Here is a 20,457-nt window from a genome sequence, read left to right on the forward strand (position 1 = left end):
ATAGCGATGAGGATATTATATTTTTTGTACAAAGTTTTGCAGGCTGTAAATTAAAATTATTGAAGCACATGAAGACACTTTGGTTTGGAGTTTGTGTATGAATATTGTTCAAGGTACCTGAGTGTCTCCCCAATAGGGTGGTGCGTAAATTATATTGAGGCCGCCAAATTCGTTTGGTAATTGACAGAATTATATTTAGCATTGCTTTTGAATAGAGTGCTTTTCAGTCTCTTTTAGCCCTTTATACTTTTCTAGCGGTTTTTGGGTCACCATGAGCTATCTGGGTATCACTTAGTTCTTTGTTAAAAACGCACAAAACAACCCTCATCCTCTCATCTCCACCAGCCACAATTCTTAAATGTAATATTTTTCTGTAAATGTTTTTGGATTGTGGAATGAATCACCTGAGCTTCCACTATCCCTTATGGGGAAATTTGCTTTGATATAAGAGTGCTTTGGATTACAAGCATGTTTCCAGAACAAATTATGCTCGCAAACCAAGGTTTCACTGTACTGTATTGTTATGCTGAAACTGAAGAGTGCTACAGTACAGAAAAGTACACAGTTCTCCTATCTATTTCAACACAATTGTAATATGCAGTTCTGAGAGTAAATTCTCTTCTTACAAAATAAGACTTTTGCACTTGTTTTTCTGGAATTTCTAGAAATATCGTAGGTAGAACAGTGCAAAACTAGTGCTAAGTGCTTATCAGTGGTAGAAATAAGAAGTGGATGATAGCACTTCTAAAACTTATGCAAGGCTTTCACGCTGAGGGGATGAACTGTCAGCTTGTGCTGTGTGTGGTGTTTTATTCCCCACAAGACTGAATTAAAGAGAACCTGAGGTGGGTTTGAAGAATCCTATTAGGACAGAGGCTGGTTCTGCATACAATGCACAGCCTCTATGTCTGTACAGTGTCCCCCCAGGTCCCCTCCCTGCGCTCTGCTGTTCCCCATAAAAAAAAAAAATGCCATGCTAGCGACATGCAGGTTGTCGCTAGCTGGCTGTTTACCTGAATGCTGCCTGTCACCGCCGCTCCCCCGTCTCCTCTATATCGCGGCTCCCCGCCTGCATCACTTCCCTCCCCGCCAGGGGCGTAGCAATAAGGGGTGCAGAGGTAGCGACCGCATCGGGGCCCTTGAGCCAGAGGGGCCCCGAAGGGCCCTCCCTCAACTACTGTATTAGCACTCTATTGGTCCTGTGCTGGTAATAATCACTTCTATAGTTACTTTGAATAGTAGTGATCACTAACAAGCTGTTCCCCTTCCCCTTCTTGCTCCTCTGACACTGTGGTTGTCCTTGGCAGGTTTTGGTGTGCCATATCAATTGTTATGTATAGAGTGCATGGCGGCCCCCATTGTAAAACTTGCATCGGGGCCCGCAGCTCATTAGCTACGCCACTGCTCCCCGCCTCTGTAAGCGGGAGAGCGGGAGGTGGGTGGGAGAGCGGCGTTGACAGACAGCATTCAGGTAAACAGCCAACTAGCGACAAGCTGCATGTCGCTTGCATGGCAGGTTTTTCTTATGGGGGACAGCAGAGCGCAGGGAGGGGGCCTGAGGGAACACTGTACAGACACAGAGGCTGTGCATTGTATGTAGAACCAGCCTCTGTGTCCTAATAGGATTCTTCAAACCCACCTCAGGTTCTCTTTAAAGTTCTTTTTTGCAGCCGTCAGTCACATCTCTTCCTTATAAAGCCCAGACAGCAGCCGTACTGTGAGATTTTTTATTTTTTTTTATAAAAGAAGGAGTATCTGGACTGATTTACCTCGTTAAACCCTTACCAGGGCCAGTTTTAAGGGGCACCGGAGCTCTGGGGATCACTGAAGTGTGGAGGCCCCCTGCTCCTCCCCCCCTCGGCCATTACCCCACTCCTACCCAGGACCCTGCAAGTGTAAGAGCATCAGTAATTAGTTATCTGTCCCTGTGGGCGATGGCTGCACAGTCCATGCACTCCGAGGCACACTGTCTGCCTCCTTCTCTATGACCCGACACGTGTTTACGCATAACCCGACACGTGTTTACGCATAACCCGACACGTGTTTACGCATAACACGTCATAACACGGACTGTGCAGCCGCCGCCCCACCAGGACAGATAAGTAATTACTTCTGCTGTTACACTTGCAGGGCCCCAGGGAGCAGGGCGACTGTGAGGAAAACAGCATTTAGCTGGGTCAGCGGCATGGGGGCCCCTGCAAAGGTCGGAGCCCCTGGGCATTTGCCCACTTTGCCTCTATGGCAGCACCAGCCCTGACCCATCCTCTGGCTGCTGCTATTTTCCTATTAAGCTACTATTGTGAGTCACCTCTGTGTTAAAGCTGCCACTGTACATCTTACCTCACTCAGAGGATTCTCTCAGACTGCACCAATTCTGAGAATCCTATCTATCTCCTCCTTTTTTAGAACTGTTTAAGGACAGTGTACCTTCTAATGTCTGAGACAGTTCTGCATGATTTCTAGAAACCTTCTAAGATGTTTCTCTCAGACACTATCGATAAATTTGGCCCACTGTCTGCTGTAGTATTAAAATGAATTGCCTGAAGGTGTGTACACGGGCACAATTTGGGTCAAATTTATGTTGCCCACCAGGATCAAACTTGCTGCTGCAGATGGAGGCCAGGGGTCCTTCTTCTGTACAGCCGCTTTGCTAGGCAACAGCTGAGTGATGCGTTCCGTCTCTATGGAGAGGAGTTTTCACCAATGAAAAAAATAGAAAATCTTTATTTGGTCACATCACATCAGGAAAGAGCAGGAACGGTGACATAGCGACAGCTCACTGTCTTGAGTGCTATGCTCTTTGTCAAGCTGAAATACTGCTCTAACCACCTCTGTAGCACTTATATAGACATCAATAAAAATCTTTTCTATTTTTTCATCTGTCTTGCCTTGCAAATGTTAGGCGTACAGTCCCAATGGTGTGGAGACTAATGACTTGAGCACACAAGTACATGGGTGCTTCTCCTGCTTTCAATTGATTTCTATGGAGAGGGGAGGAGGAACGATGGAGTGGTGTCCACTGGCGAAGTAAAAAAAGGAACAATGGACTCGGACACCAATTTTCATCTAAAGAGCTAGCGTGCAAAATCATTAAGGCGACCTCTGGGGGCACCTTTACTAATGCTAGATTCTCAACCGAGATGGCTGCCACCACCAGCACCATCCAAGAACACTCTAGCGTTAGTACCAAATTTAAGTCTCACCATAAAAGGAAGCTGAAGCTCCATTATTCCTCCACCACCAAACTTTACAGTTGGCACCATGTATGCAGGTATTGCTGTCCACCATAAAAGGAAGCTGAAGCTCCATTATTCCTCCACCACCAAACTTTACAGTTGGCACCATGTATGCAGGTATTGCTGTCCACCATAAAAGGAAGCTGAAGCTCCATTATTCCTCCACCACCAAACTTTACAGTTGGCACCATGTATGCAGGTATTGCTGTCCTGGTACTGAGGCTGGCAGATGATGATGACTAAACATTCAAACCCATTTATTAGAAGGGTTGTTAACATACTTTTGACCACGCAGTTGATTTTAATAGTGGAAGAAGACATGCATAAAATATTTAATACAATACAATACAATAACATTTGTAAAGCGCTTTTCTCCCATAGGACTCAAAGCGCATATATTTGCGCAAATATTTGCAACAAAATGTATGAGATGTATGTGCTTGTATAGTACATAAGTGACCTGGAGGTGATAATTTTTGTCTTATAAAACTGGCATTCCATTGAAACAAATCGATGTGTCTCCAGTATATCTTGTTTTGCATCTATCACTGATCCTATAATCATCCTCTTACTCTATTCTATCGGCCAGATCTTTCTGCTTAGCTGTCAACTGTCAGTCTTTGTTGTGTAATGATGATGAAAATAGCCATAAAAGCATATAAACAGCCTTCTTCTACCCTGGGCTGAATTTCCATATAAATGAATGCAGTAAATTCAGATGAGGATGAGGACACTTACGGATACACTTGACTTCCTCCCTCTTCCAAGTTCCATCTGGGCGACATCTCAGGAACTGATACCCAGAAAGTTCATAGCCAGAGAAGCAAATTATTTCAACTTCCTCGGCCACTTCATACCACCTCTTTTCATTCTGCATGAAGAAGGAGGATCATTACTTTGTAGAGACACATTGTCACAGACCTGAATGGAGATACAGGGTTTGACCACAGTTTGCAGTAACAGACACTGGGAACAGGGAATAAGGTGCAAAAATAAAGTTTAACTGCAAGGCAATAATGCAAGCATACATACAACCGTGCATGCAAATATGATGGAAACCCATGCACAGCGCACAATATATATAAACAACCCACGGAAAGCAGTGACAAATATATACAACACCTGACTATCAATCTAAGTAAATATACGATAATATATACAGAAAGTAACAACATACAAATATATACAATTATACGTGGTAACAAGGGATCAGGCAGCGTCAAACAGGAGAGCAAGGTAACAAACAGGTAATCAGATCAAGTACAGTACCAGGGTTAAGGCAAAATCAAGGTCTCAGACAGAAGAAACAGGGTTAGGCAACAGGAAGACATATACAGAAATCAGGGCAAGGAACAGGAACAGGAACCAGGATGTCCAGAAGCTCAGGCCTGGAAGCTCAAAGTTCTGGCAATCAGTAGGGAGAAGAGGCAGGTCCTAAATAGTCCATGTGAAAGTGAACACAGGATGCAGCTGGAGGTGAGTAATTGAAATAAACTCCTGAACCACCTGCAGGCCAGATCAGGAACTGCAAGTCTTTGTGAGTGAACTGCCACCTACTGGTGGATTGTAGAACTGCAGGTCTGTTCAAAAGTCCATAGAGCCCTCTGCTGGGGGCACAATGAAAGTTTCGGGCATTCCATGCCAATACTGCCACCAGCAGGCAGGAGCAAGCAGTACACAGTTCCTAACACACACATACTGCCTTTTAGCTTCCGATAAAAGAAATAATAATATGTTTTCTGTATTTTTGCTACACGTGCACTTTTGAAGCTTTGGTGCAGCTAATATCAGATGTGATGCTGTAGCAAAAGCCCCCACCAGCAATTAAGTATCAAACGGATCTGTGAAAACTGATCTGATCACCGGTCGATCGGATCCGTTTTCACTCCATCGCCACTCCGTTTCTCTTAGGCTGCTTCCGTTCCATTTCCCCACACCCCCCTCCCCAGACTCCACCCCCAAAGTGTATTTTCTGTTTAGAACGGTCCGCCTCTTCACTAGTGTGAAGACACATTAAATTTTCTCATTGCCCCCAATGCAGGGCTTTAGGATGCGTTTCCGTTACCCTGGGCTCAGCGGTCCAGAAAAATTGGTGCAGAAGGAAAGTTGCGGTCCGTTCAGCAGATCGTGCAGAACGGATCCATTTGAACGGATGAATGTGAACGGATCCATAGGTTAACATTGGATCCAGTCGCATCTGTTAGGATCCCTTCCGATCCGCGAACACCAGTGTGGACCGGGCCTAACTCTGACCCTTCAGTTTTTAGAGTTCCACAATAGATCAGCGTGCTCTCCTGGCTCCTTCCACAGTTTGTATGATGGAGAAGGGAGGGCGGGGCAGACAATGGAGCAGCTTATGGTGGGCGGGGTCAAGAAGGGAATAATGCACTTGGGCGTCACAGATGCTAAAGATCTGGGCATGGTAGTTCTTTGCCCAAAAGAGACTCTGAAGTCTGAAAAAAAGCTTCTTTTTAAATGTTTAACCTAGTAGCCCTAACTAAACCGCCGCATTCCCGCCGCTCTAATCTAACTAAATCCTCCCAAACTCCCTGAAGGCAATCCGGGCAGCGCTTCCGTGTGAGGCAGGGCTATGAGCCGCAGCTGTGCCTCACACGTGTCTGTCAGCGGCTGATCACCGCCTCTCCCCCGCCCCTCTTAGTCTTCCTTCTCTGAGAGGGGCGGGGGAGAGGGGGAGATCCGTAGCAGCTACGGCCAAAAGGCTTAATTGGTTAAACCATGCCAATTGCCTAGTAGACCTGATCCTTTGTCTCTAATACTTTTAGCCATAGACACTGAACAAGCATGTAGTAGATCAGATTCTCTGAATCAGATTTTACTGGATTAGCCATATGCTTGTTCCAAGGTTTTGACTCAGACACTACTTATGTCAGAAGGTCAACAGGGCTGCCAGGAAACTGGCATTGTTTACAAGGAAATACATATGGCCGCCTCCATATCCCTCTCTCCTCAGGTTCCCATTAAATAGTTAAATAAATAGGTTCCCTGCTGGATTTTTTTTTCTGAAAGGAATCAATGGATTTGGAACATTGGGTGGCAATCTAGTGTGTATGGCCAGTTTTACAGTGGAGTGGAAGTGGATCCTAAAGAAATGAGAATGTTCTCTAGTAATACATTTTATAATGTATGGCACCAGTAAACAATGCATGTTGTTCAGCTCCACTTTAGGCCTCTTTTACACTTGGGGGCGGATCGTCGCGTAGCATTGCACAAAACTGCCGTATCCCATTGCAAGAGTAGTGATAGCCCAGAGTCCCACTGTGGCACCGCAAGAGTTGTATTTGCATTGTAACCCCAGAAGTGAGGCACACTTGGAAAGTATGTCTCACTGATTTGGTTACCCCACAGCAATGATGCCCAGTATGACTTGTCAAGAGTGGTCCAGTGCAATCATTAAAGGGGCACTATCGTGAAAATTTTAAAATTTAAAATATGTGCAAACATAGACAAATAAGAAGTACTTTTTTTCCAGAGTAAAATGAGCCATAAATTACCTTTCTCCTATGTTGCTGTCGCTTACAGTAGGTAGTAGAAATCTGACAGAAGTGACAGGTTTTGGACTAGTCCATCTTTTCATAGGGGATATTCAGCAAGGCTTTTATTCTTTATAAAGATATTCCCTAAAAAGGATTTAAACAATGATGCTGGCCAGCTTCCCTGCTCCCTACACAGTTTTTTGGCAATTGGATAGAGCAACTGCCATTCACTAAGTGCTTTTATTTAATTCCCCATAAAGAGATGGACTAGTCCAAAACCTGTCGCTTCTGTCAGATTTCTACTACCTACTGTAAGTGACAGCAACACAGGAGAAAAGTAATTTATGGCTCATTTTACTCTGGAAAAAACATACTTCTTATTTGTGTATGTTTGCACATATTTTACAATTTTTCGCCCTCGTGCCCCTTTAAGGATTGCACCGCACCAAGTGTAAAAGAGGCCTAAAAGGTAAAAGAAGTTTAGTGCATAAAGCTCTCCTGCTACTCTACACAGATGATTTTATAGTCTAGATACATTGGTTTGGTAGCCTGTAGTGATTCTGACATTTATGTCAGATCCATCTGTAAAGGTTCTGAAGTTTGCAGATGACACAACAGTAGTTGATCTCATACAAAATGGGGATCAGTGGCTGGATAGTGTACTAGTGGCTGGATAGTGTACTAGTGGCTGGATAGTGTACTAGTGGCTGGATAGTGTACTAGTGGCTGGATAGTGTACTGGTTAAGGGCTCTGCCTTTGACATGGGAGACCAGGGTTTGAATCCTGGCTAGGTCAAGTACCTATTCAGTAGGGAGTTCAAGGCAAGACTCCTTAACACTGCAGGGTGGCCTCTTGAGCGCGTCCCAGTGGCTGCAGCTCTTGAGCGCTTTGAGTCCGACAGGAGAAAAGCGCTATACAAATGTTCGGATTATACAAATGTTCGGATTATGAGTCTGCATACAGGCTAGAGATGCGGCGAACTGTTCGCCTGGCGAACATCTCTGGGACTTTTACTACTTCCGGGTCGCACTGACCCGGAGTAGTACGCCTGCGCTGCCCGGCGGAGCGCGTCCTCGATCGCGCTCCTGTTGCCGGGCACTCTCTGTGCATGAGCATGACGTCGTTCATGACGTCACGCACACACGCAGAAAGTGCCCAGAAACAGGAGCGCGATCTAGGACGCGCTCCGCCGGGCAGCGCAGGCGTACTACTCCGGGTCAGTGCGACCCGGGAGTAGTGAAAGCCCCAGGGATTTGGAGATGTTCGCCACATCTCTAATACAGGCATGTCGTCGGACAGCTTTTGTCCTGGTGCAGCAGCAACACCTTGGAACTTAAAGAGAACCCGAGGTGGGCACATCAAATTTTAAAAAAGCAATGCTACCTGATCCGTGGGGCTGAGTGGATCAGGTAACCGCCATCTCCGCAGCTCCTGTTGTCCGCATCTCCTTACTTTCACTTTTGTGACCTCTGGGGTCACGATGCTGGAATGAGAGCGAACTGCTCTCTCAGCATCCAGGGAGGCGGGGGAGCGGCAGGGGGAGCAGCCAAGGAAAGATAGCTGCCCAATAGCAGCTGGGGAAAGCCTGCAAGAATGCCCCCAGTGGGTCTTTTGAGCAGGGAATCCCTCTCCTCCTTTCCCCTCGAGATTAGCGACAATCATTGTCGCCAATTTTGGGTGGTTATAGTAAAACTGCAGCGTATCACCCAATAAGAATAATCAGTTGTAGATTACCTAAACTCTATGATCTTTACGTTAGCAGGTACAGAAAGCAGAAAAAGAGCGACCTAGATTGTCTCTGACCCCTCTCACCCTGCTCACTCCCCCTTCCAGCTTATGCCTTCAAGATTAAAGGGAAGGTTCAGGGAGGGTGGGGAAAAAATAAAAATCAATTTCCACTTACCTGGGGCTTCCTCCAGCCCGTGGCAGGCAGGAGGTGCCCTCGCCGCCGCTCCGCAGGCTCCCGGTGGTCTCCGGTGGCCGACCCGACCTGGCCAGGCCGGCTGCCAGGTTGGGCTCTTCTGCGCTCCAAGTCCTTGTACTTCTGCGTCCCACGCCGGCGCTCTGACGTCATCGGACGTCCGCCGGGCTGTACTGCACATGCGCAGAACTACTGCGCATGCGCAGTACAGCCCGGCGGACATCCGATGATGTCAGAGCGCCGGCGTGGGACGCAGAAGTACAAGGACTTGGAGCGCAGAAGAGCCCGACCTGGCAGCCGGCCTGGCCAGGTCGGGTCGGCCACCGGAGACCACCGGGAGCCTGCGGAGCGGCGGCGAGGGCACCTCCTGCCTGCCACAGGCTGGAGGAAGCCCCAGGTAAGTGGAAATTGATTTTTATTTTTTCCCCACCCTCCCTGAACCTTCCCTTTAAGATACCAGTCAGTCGCAACTAAAACTTCCATGCGCAGGATCAGCTTCTTCCCTCAGGAGGCATCCATGCTTAATGCAGAACCATGCTAGAGCTGCTAGGACTGGAAAGCATTACAGCATAGAACTGAAAATGAACACTTCTCACCCTGTCTGCTGCCACTATAACTTAAATACTGTCCTTGACTTTTAATATCTGTACTGTCTGGCCTTATATTGTTTTTGTTAAGCAACTGCCAAGTCAAATTCCTTGTAAGAGCAAACTTATTTGGCCAAATAAATTGATTCTTATTCTGATTTAGTACTCTATAAAGATTTGTCCAACAGGCCTGATCTGTGCTGATAGCAAATTGCATAGATTGTCAGAACCATCTGCTCTGCCCTGTGAACTCTGCTGGTAGACACCAGTGTTGCTTGCACATTTCGGCCAAAGTCCTTTTCGCATTGAAAGTGTTGATTTCAATTTCTAGAAATTTTAGCAAAAAGTAGCTTATATTTACGCGTTTTCTCATTTTTTTTGAAAATGCGAAAAATCGATATTTTTACCGTGAAAATTTGCTAAAACCGTGAACAACCAGTAGATGAATTTTTCGATGGCATTTTTGCTTCACAATTGAATTGAACATTATTTTCACGAAAATGAATGCACTTTCGCTCATCACTGGTAGACATAGATGAAATTTTAAGATCCCCCTCCCTGCCATTCATAGGAAAAAGACTACCTTTGCCACACCCACTACACTACACACACTGTACATACACATACACATACTCACTCACACAGCATGCTTTCCTCAGGCATACATGCACAGCATAAACAGCAGCTCACCTTCACAGCAGGGAACCAGAGTGCAAAGCAGCAAATGGAGCGGAGGCGGAGCTAGCAGAATGAATATCAATTTGGGGGCAGGGCCAGCACACATGGATTCACAGCAGGCAAACTGTACCCTGTGAGTCAGGCAGAAGCAGCAGAGCAGAGTGAGAGACTGATAAAGATTGTCTCAGTGTAGAGCTGATGCTGCCCCTACAGTCTGCCACCCTGACAACCTGAATCAGGTGATTCAGTCGGCTTCACGGTAGGGCTGGCCCTGCACAGGGTATGACAGCTTACATTATTTTGAATGGGGATTTAGAATTTAAATTATGCAAAATTTGAATTGCAGACAACCCTGGAGAGCGTAAACTGGGAACACTCTGCATTTTATTTTATTTTTTTTTGTAGGAGTGCTTCCCTGCTGTGGGAGTCAACCTGGCAGAACTTTTTATTTATAGTTTGCAAGACTTGTGTAAAGTTCTTACCACCAGTAGTCCATGTTCTGGGGGTTCTGGTTTGGGGCATCCGGTATCCGGATTGGTAATATTTTTATCGCCTTCCGTACTGTCATCATCATCATTTATACACACGGCGCCTCTGGATTAATAATAAAAAAATACACATATTTATACATGTCAGTGACAGATCTGAAAACACAAATGAGTTCTGCATGTGCATAAAAATAGGAAGAACGGTAGCAACTGTGTTGAACAATGAAATGTTATTGGCTGGGTGCATACATAGCAGAGATGCTAAAGTAGCGTAAAACGCTGCGTTTTATGCAGCAATGTTAGTCTATGGGATGCAGAAGAAGCTGCGTTGCACTGCGTTTTTACAGTAAGCATTCTACAGACGCTGGTAGTGTTGCATATTATGCAGGATGGCTGCCAAAACGCACATAATGAAAGTCTATTCACATATGAATAGTGTTTTGCATGCTTTTTTAATGAGTTTTTGATTAAAAAATAAAGATCTCTGATGTGTTTTCACTTCTTGTTGTCCTCCTAGTGATTTGCATAAATCTATGTAAAAAAACGCATACAAAACATATATGCGTTTTACATTAGTGAACCGCAAACGCATTAAAGCACATGCAAAACGCATGAAAAACTCTCAAAACTTACCAATAAATGCAGGAAAAACACAACAGAAAATCGCAAACGCACCATCCTAAAACGCAACTTTTTCACGCTATGTTTTATGTGAACCCAGCCTCAGGTATATATTACCAGGGCCGGGCCGAGGCATAGGCTGGAGAGGCTCCAGCCTCAGGGAGCAGTGTAGGAGGGGGCGCAGAATTCATTCAGCTGTCATTCCTAATTGTGTTTGAAGCAGAAAGAAATAAGAAAAGGGGATACATGGCAGTGACTGCAAGCCAGATAACTAGATATTAAGGTGTTGGGGAGGTTGTGGGCCCTGTGGCGCCTCTTAGTCTAATAGCAATCAGTGTGTGACGGCTGGGGTCGGAGGGATGGAGGGGCGCATTTTGCTGTCTCAGCCTTGGGTGCTGGAGGACCTTGTCCCGCCTCTGTATATTACTATTTAAGAGAGTTACAAAGTGCTGACATCTTACAGGGAAGTTTACAGAGTATATTGTCTTGTCACTAGCTTTCCCTCAGAGAGGCTCACAATCTAATCCCTACCGTAGTCCTATGTCTGTATGTATTGTGTAGTGTATGTATCGTAGTCTAGGGCCAATTGAGGGGGAAGTCAATTCACTTATCTGTATGTTTTTGGGATGTGGGAGGAAACCAGAGTGCCCGGAGGAAACCTGCACGGACATGGGGAGAACATACAAACTCTGTGTGTGCAGATAGTGCTCTGGCTGGGATTCAAACCGAGGACCAAATGCTGCAAGGTGAGAGTGCTGACCAGTACGCCCCTATGATATGCTGTTAATATTTTTAGCTTATTTGTGCATTAAAGGATACTGCTAATCTGAGGCCAGCAGATAGATCCTTCTCAGGTCATTACCGAATCCGTCCACACACTGTACACAGATTTCAATAAATTTCAGCATGAAGTCTGTTGAAAATCGGTGCGCACTCTGCCGGGTCTTCCCCTCCCCCCAGGCAGTGCAGCCAAAGCGTACACTCACTTGACTGTGCCTCACAGAGGTGCCTGGCTCTTCTACTGACCACATATGCTATTGCTCCGTTGTTATTGCCTGATGAAGCGGGATCAAACCTGCAAAACGCATTGCATATTTGGAGTTCATAAATAAAATTTATTGACTGTCTTTACTACAGTCGTTGTGTGTCTACTTGGAGGAGGTAAGTCCACCACTACCTCCTCTATTTACCAAGAATTTGTTTTTTAAGCTCATTTAGCTTCCTTTTATCCTTTTGGCACCTCTGTTCTCCTGCATAATATTGAGTCCACCCTGTGTGGAGGGTTGAACCCCCTTTTTCTCATCTACAGAAAGCGACTTCGAATTCCTGAGTGGGGTCAGGAAAATCTCCCCACCTGCCTTTACAGTGGTTGCCGAATGGTAACCCTGGTTTGTGAGTATTAATATTTACTCTATCTAGTAACCATTTACCAGTACATATTACACTATTGGGGCTCTTGATGTTCCTTGTTTTTAACTCACTTGTCTGTGGTGCGGTTTATAGCCTATAAATTGGGCTTAGGTGGAGCACCCCGTTCTGCTGGTCTTGGGGGTTCATGCAATTTACTGGTTTGGCTGTTTCATGCGTGGCTAAATGTAACTGCTTTTGCCTACCTGCCGTCTTTTCTGTTTAAACTCTAAATGAGTTTCCAGGGCTGGAGTCTCTTTCACTCGCTGCCGCTGTCGCTTTCCACCCTACTCGTCTGGGCATGCGTTCCAGGCTGTCTGTCGGCTCTTGGAACACATGGGAGCGGGGGGCGTGGTTTCCATCTCTATGTGGCTGGGGCGGGCGCTCTAGACTCTATGCAAGTAATTGCTCGCATTCCTACCACACTCGCCAACTACCGCCCAGTCTCACTTCTCCCATTTGCATCCAAACTAATTGAACGTCACATACATGCAGAATTAAGCCATTATTTATCAGCTAACTCCCTACTTGATCAGTTCCAGTCTGGCTTTCGCTCCAACCACTCCACAGAAACGGCCCTTACCAAAGAGGCCAATGACCTTCTTACAGCCAAATCCAAAGGTCAATTTTCCATACTTATCCTTCTTGACCTGTCATCAGCATTTGATACGGTTGACCACACCTTACTCTTACAAATACTTTCAAATGTAGGAATAAAGGGCCTTGCTCTCACATGGTTATCTTCCTACCTCTCTGGAAGGTCCTTCACAGTCTCCTACTCAGATCAGATCTCTTCTCCTCATGCTTTGTCTGTCGGGGTTCCTCAAGGCTCTATCCTTGGTCCCCTCCTCTTTTCCATCTACATGCACGGTCTTGGTGACTTAATCAACTCATTCGGGTTTCAATACCACCTGTATGCAGACGATACGCAACTGTACCTCTCGGACCCAGACCTTAACTCCCTGCTCACACGTGTTCCTGACTGCTTGTCTGCTATATCCTCCTTCATGTCCTCTCGCTTCCTAAAACTTAATATGAGTAAAACGGAACGAATAATTTTTCCACCGTCTCTGGCCACCTCTCTGCCTGAGGTAACTACAAATGTTAATAACACTCCCATAACTTCAGTTCCCAAAGCACGGTGCTTGGGGGTAATATTCGACTCTTCTCTCTCTTTTATTCCTCATCTTAACTCCATAACCAGCTCCTGCCATCTCCAACTCAAAAATATATCTCGCATCCGTCCTGTAATGAATAGCGGAGATGCCGCCGCATGGGAGAGCGGCATGGCGGCTATCTCCGCGTCCCAGCCGGCGGCTGATGCCGCGCAGCAGTGTGATGCTGCCTTGCCTGGTCCTTCTAGTGCACACAGATGGAGAACTACGCGCGCGGGCGCCAGGCGACAGGACCTTTATGCTGCTAGAAGAGGAGTCAGCTGATCAGCTGACTCCAGCTATGCTCTGGATTGGCTGATTGACTGGGGTGGCGCTGTGGAGCGCTTTTAGTATATATAGGACTTGCTTGTCACTTGCAAGTTGTCTGCTGTTGCGAACATCTACGTGTGAGTCAGATTCCATTGATAGCTTTAATGTACTATTGCTTGCTACTGTTTATGTGTTAGACTAGTTCCCAGGTGTTGAGACCAAGGACATCACACCTAAGACTAGGAGATTGCTATATTGTTACTATCATCTGTTAGACTAGCAATCTGAAATAAAGGATAACGGACTCCGGCACTCCAATGCAGAGGTAGTTTATTCAAGCACGGTAGATAAGAACAACAGGTTACAGAATGTCTGTGTCAACAGCTGTATCGCGTGTAGTCACGCCTCCTCAGGACACCAAGGCTTACCCCTTCCTATTTCCACCCCACCTATATACCCAGCTGGGGGGGCGGGCTCCCTCTTCAAGAATGCACAAGAATATATACCATTAAAGGGGAAGGGGAATATCTCAAGACACATACACATACAATTTGAAATAGATAAAACCCATACAGTTACTTTAAAAAGGCTGAAATTTTGTTTCTATCATTAAATCCTAAATTACCCAGCGCATTAGTCATTGATATCAGGGAAGCTTCTCTACGCAATTACAATTCTTCCTTAGAGCCCCCCCCCCCTAGATAAATCTGTGATTTTTAAAAGGCCAGCTACTTCTAGGCAATCAGCATTACCCCCATGGCAAGAATTAACATGGTCAATCATGCGGCGTGATCCCACCCCACTCTTAATTGACCTTTTATGCTGCAGGAATCTGTCCTTAAAGGGGAACTAAACAAACATACTGTCATTAAGTTACATTAGTTATGTTAATTAGAATAGATAGGTAATATAATCTTTTACCCACCCTGTTTTAAAAGAACAGGCAAATGTTTGTGATTCATGGGGGCTGCCATCTTTGTCATGGGGGCAGCCATCTTTTTGGTTGAAAGGAGGTGACAAGGAGCAGGAGACACAGTTCCAACTATCCTGTGTCCTGATCACCCCTCCCAGCTGCACACCCTAGGCTTCAAATGTCAAATTCAAAATGTAAAAAAAAACACATTGCACCAAAACAGCAGAACAAGAACAACAAAATCAGAAATCCCATCATGCTTTGCACAGCATCAGGGGAAAAAAGCCTGGGCAGTTTTCTTCTGTGCAGCTAAAAATGAGACTTGTATAAGAGAAACAAAGTTCTGATGCTGTGAAACTGTTAAAGAAACACAAAGCCTTTCCAGTGCTGCTGAGTCAATTTTTAGTCCGGAGGTTCACTTTAAGTGGCTGAGTGGTCTCCCCTATGTAGAATCTCCCACAGGGGCACCAGACACAATACACCACATACCTGGACCTACAATTAATGAATTCCCTAACGTGCCATGTAATGCCACCTATCTGTACCACTTTGCCCCTCCTCACAAATTTACATGCCGAACAATGACTACAAGGGAAGTTCCCTTCCCATTTTTTCTCCGTCAACCAGTTTTTCGATTTATCATAAATTGGTTTGAACTCACTCTGGACCAATATCTTTTTAATAGTATTCCCTCTTCTAAAACTCACTCTAGGTTGTCTGCCGACCACCTCTTTTAAGTGTTCGTCCAAGGACAGGGACGGATCTAGGGGGGGCAAGCGGGTCTCTTGCCCCAGGCGCAGTTTGTGAATTCTTAAAAAGGTGGCAAAATGTGGATGGGGAATGGCAGTTTAGGTGCCAAAACCTGACCTTGCCCCAGGCGCAACTTGGGGCAACTTGGTCTAGATCCGTCCCTGTCCAAGGATAACACATGCCAATGGCTGCGTATCACCTGTTGAATCTGACTGGACATAGGGCTATAATCAAAAATAAAATTGAACCTCTTTTCCTCAACTCTCTTTTTATCCTTTATTTGAAGTAATTGGGTACGGGGTATGGATCTGGCCCTATCCAGAGCCTGTTCAATTGATCTACTCTGATATCCTCTTTTTAGAAGGCGGCTGGTTAGTTCCAATGCCTAGGCCTCAAACTCCTTCACATTAGAATTGTTTCTTTTCAATCTGAGGAATTGGCCGTACGGGATGGCATTCTTTACATGCCTGGGGTGGTAGCTATCAAAATGTAGGAGACTATTGGTGGCGGTGGCTTTCCTATATCCCCTGGTGGTGAGACCATCATCGCCCACCTCTATCATGAGATCAAGGAATTCCACTCTCACATCACCAAAATTTGCAGTGAACTCCATATTAATATCATTATCTAATCTGTTAGACTAGTTCCCAGGTGTTGAGACCAAGGACCTCACACCTAAGACTAGGAGATTGCTATATTGTTACTATCATCTGTTAGACTAGTTTCCAGATGTTGAGACCAAGGACCTCACACCTAAGACTAGGATTGATATATATACTGTTACCTGTTATGACCTCTGGCTTTCCTGACTACTCTCCTGTTCTCTGATGCGGTACTTCCGCCCATCTGATTACCTGTTGCCAACATTGCCTGTACCTGGATACCGAATCAGTCTTCCGCTTCTGTACTTTGTCTGTCCGTGTGTTGCCGACCTGGCTTGTCTGACCTTTCTGTTTGTCACCTAGCCCCTGGGTGATCTGCCTTACTGTATACCTGTGACGCCTGCTCTTCAGGTGGTTATTAGCTGCTATAACAGGCCTATGGTCACCAGCTCCACTGGAGACCATCGTGCAGCACAGTCAGTGGGTCTCTACCTATCCAAGGTCCACTGGCTGCAGTACAGTCTGATTCCCTGCCTCTCAGGGAATCCTTGGCTGCAGTACAGTCTGATTCCCTGCTCCTCAGGGAATCCCTAGCTGCAGACCAATCATCATCAATATTACTCCAGACAGTGATTCCTGCTCCTCAGGTATCCACTGACTGCAGTACAGCCTGGTTCCCTGCCCTTCAGGGAATCCTAGGCTGCAGAAGTGTTTGTATCTCCTGCTTCTCGGGAGATAATCTCTCCAATTACTGTTGCACAAAACACTATATCACATTGGGTGTCCTGTGTCTAGCTATACTAGTATTATTGGTGATTCTGCAGATCACCACATAATCAGGTATAGCATCTGTATTATTGGTGATACTGCAGATCACCAATAATCAGAAAAATCTGTGTTGCTGACACCAATCGTTACACGTCCCTTTCTCACTCAAGACACAACCAAAATGTTAATACATGCTCTTATAATTTCTCGTCTGGACTACTGCAATGTACTACTTTGTGGACTACCTTCTAACAAACTGGCCCCGCTCCAGTTGGTACTGAACTCAGCTGCTCGTCTCATTCATCTTTCTACTCTATCTTCCTCTCTGTCAAGCTCTTCACTGGTTGCCAATTAACCAGAGGATCCAGTTCAAACTCCTAACCCTAATCTACAAAGCTCTCCACAATCTCTCTCCCCGGTACATATCCTCACTAATTTCCAGATACAAACCCAATCGCAATCTCAGATCTGCACACGATCTTCTGTTGTCCTCCTCTAGAATCACCTCCTCACATTCACGCTTACAAGATTTTGCACGCGCTTCACCCCTTCGCTGGAATCCCCTCCCTCAGCACATCTGGAACTCGCCAACCTTTGTTACTTTAAAACGCTCTCTTAAAACTCATTTGTTCCGACAAGCATATGCACTACCCTAGGCCACTTCTCTTTGTCCTAAGACCAAATTGCACTCCTACTAGGTATCCTAAAACATGTTATAATTTAAGTAGGCCTCAGTTATTTGGACTGAGTTAGTCAAAAAGGCTTGAGGAGCAGACCTGCCCTTTAAGGGGATTTTCTCTTAGAGAGAAAATCTGCAGTTCTGTCAGCAGAACTAGAACATACCAAGAAGCTGTTCTATGGACAAGGCCACAGGTCTCCCTGACCTGGAGATGTACGCCACTAGAACAGTAAACATCAGCCATATTTACTAAACAACCAAATTCCTTGTAAGTGGGGCAGAAGCCTCATTGAATATTAATCGAGTAGGTGTGTATGATGACACCACGAGTGGGTCCACCAATAGTCTGATCTAGGGGATGGCAAAGATGATGTCATATTTAACTCTTTCCTAGTCAGTATTAAAACCTGAGTGAGCTATGGGAGCTCACTCTGCTTCCTACTTTCACACTAGCTCGCAATGCTGACTGGGACCTCTAAGTATTTCATTCTTTTCTGTAATCTGATATAATGTATGCTGTACATAGGTAGTCTAGTGTAACTTAGGTTAGAAAGAAGGTACCTGATTGACTTCAGCAGGAAGTCTAATCAAGAAGCTTGTAACGCAACATGAAGATTGGCGTGGCTAGGATATGATGAACTGTATCTATCTGTATTTCGGCTTCCTGAATAAATAACGTAAACATTGAAGAAGCCTGAGAAAAGTCTATCTCCTGCTTGCTGTGTTGAGAGTCAAGTTATCTCAAAGTCTGTGAGACGCAACTATAAGAAGTTGATGGTGTCGAAGCAAGGTGATTTAGAACAGGATCTAACAAAACACACTGCCTTTATATATTTTATCGTATACTACCCCTCCTCTTGTTTCCCCCCATTCCCATTAGATTGTAAGCTCACAAGGGCAGGGCTCTCTCCCCCTTTTGTGTCTTGGAAATCATTATACATTTTATTCATCATGTTACTTTTATCACTGTCATTACCACTTCTGTATTTTGTATTCTGTATGCTGTATCATTTTTTGTATTTTGTCACTAATTATGTACCTTGTATATTAGTGTACACTATTGTCTGTATTATGTACCCCATGTTTGTTTCTTACTTTGTACAGCGCCACGGAATATGTTGGAGCTTTATAAATGAATAATAATAATAATAATCCTCTAGCCGGGCACACTCCAGCGTGGAACTCAGGTTGTGTACTTTCGCTTCCTGTTACCACCTCCCACAGAAAATAGGCTAGTATGCCGTTTTTTAGCCGCTATCGTCCGCCTGCCCCTCCACGCAACACTGGGACTTATACCGCAGGATAGACATAGTTCGAGGAAAAATCCGACATCCTCACAGACTCAAAGTAGATTTAGAGATGCCAAATCTTACCGGCCGGGAAAAAACTATAAGAGAAATTGGAAAAGCACGCAGACTTCTTTGAACAAACTCACCAAACAAAAATCTGCAGAATCCACATCTGCTCAGAAAAAGTCTTTTTGACATTTCGCCTGCCCAAGAAATACCTGTTGGCGCCAGATTAAAAACTTTCAGTCTGGTGTGGAAGTCAGAAATAAAGTCACTTTAGGTATTAAAGACAATTTCGACAGGTCATTCTTGGGCATTCAGAAAGACTCCCGCTCACAGTTTCATACCAAGGAAAATCCCATGATCCAAAGAGAAGAGAAACATCTGGTTCTCTTTTCCAGACGCGTCATTACAAGCCGGCGCTAGAGGAAGCCGCCCACAGAAGCCGGATGTCTTCATTCGCCGCGGGCAACATGGAAGAGGTAAGCTGCTGCCGGCGCTCCGCTGCTCACACGGGGGGGAAACCACACAGGAGGGGGTAGAGGCAGGCAGCGGGGACATTAGATGGCCGCAGAGGGGACATTAGATGGCCGCAGAGGGGACATTAGATGGCCGCAGCGCGGCAGCTGGGAGATAAGATGGCCGCAGCGGGGAGATTAGCTGGCGCTGCACACTCGGGGGACCCGACCACACAGGTGGGGGCAGACAGCTGGCGGCGGGGGATTAGATTGCCACAGCGGGACACACAGGCAGGGAATCCCCGATGACGGCGGGTCGCAATTCGTATCGGCGGGCGTTCGGAAGTCGGGGATTCCCTGCCTTTGCCGTATAAGACGCAGGGACTTTTTCACCCCATTTTTTGGGGAGAAAAAGTGCGTCTTATACGGCGAAAAGTACGGTAGATCCCAGTGTGCTGCCATGGAGGCATAAGGAAAGCGGAACATTTCGGTCATTTTCTTTTCCTCATGCATCCATGGCAGCACATGGATCCCACTCGATTTCAGTGAGTTTCATAGTTACAAAGACAGCGAGCACCTCCTTCCACTTCTATTTAAATATTAACTGGTCCTATATTGGGGGTGGGACCACTACCCAGTGTGCTGCCATGGATACATTAGGAAAGGAAAATTACCGACAGGTAAGTATACAATTTTCCGCTTTCCAGCACTTTTCAACTAAAAAAGTACCAAAAAGTACTATCAAAATTATTTTCAGTATTTTATTGCTTTCTGGTGGGTCAAAAGGTATTTTATTGACTTATTGACTTAAGTTTAAAAATCACCTAGGAGAAAACGAATGCAATTTACTTTTTCTCCTGAGTTTTCTCCTAGGGGATATGTCCACACCTTACCATAAAATGCATTTTAAAACCCACTGCAAGAAAGGAAATATTCATTATAATTTTGATAGTGCTTTGTCACCAACTTTTGGGTACTTTTTTAATAGTAAAATGCTAAAAAGTTATTTTAAAGAGATAATGAAAATCATCACCTAGGAGAAATCTCCTGAGAAAAAGTGAATTGGATACTGTTGAGAGGTAAGTCCACTACTGCCTCCCATTTTAAACTGTTTTTAGTATATTTTATACTTTTTTGGCGG

General features: G+C 45.4%; 1 protein-coding gene across 3 annotated transcripts in view; it reads right to left on the reverse strand.

The window, feature by feature from the left end:
- The window catches only part of LOC137529039 (complement component C6-like), a 183,304-nt gene that overhangs the window by 38,100 nt on the left and 124,747 nt on the right, over nucleotides 1–20,457 (reverse strand). For all 3 annotated transcript variants that reach the window (XM_068250936.1, XM_068250929.1, XM_068250944.1), the window contains 2 exons: nucleotides 10,400–10,511; nucleotides 3,975–4,107 (listed from right to left, as the gene is read on the reverse strand). In XM_068250936.1, coding sequence (XP_068107037.1) covers nucleotides 3,975–4,107; nucleotides 10,400–10,511 — 245 coding nt within the window. The remainder of the gene's footprint in view (nucleotides 1–3,974; nucleotides 4,108–10,399; nucleotides 10,512–20,457) is intronic.

This window comes from Hyperolius riggenbachi, chromosome 1 (assembly GCF_040937935.1).
Source record: "Hyperolius riggenbachi isolate aHypRig1 chromosome 1, aHypRig1.pri, whole genome shotgun sequence".
Lineage (NCBI taxonomy): Eukaryota > Metazoa > Chordata > Amphibia > Anura > Hyperoliidae > Hyperolius > Hyperolius riggenbachi.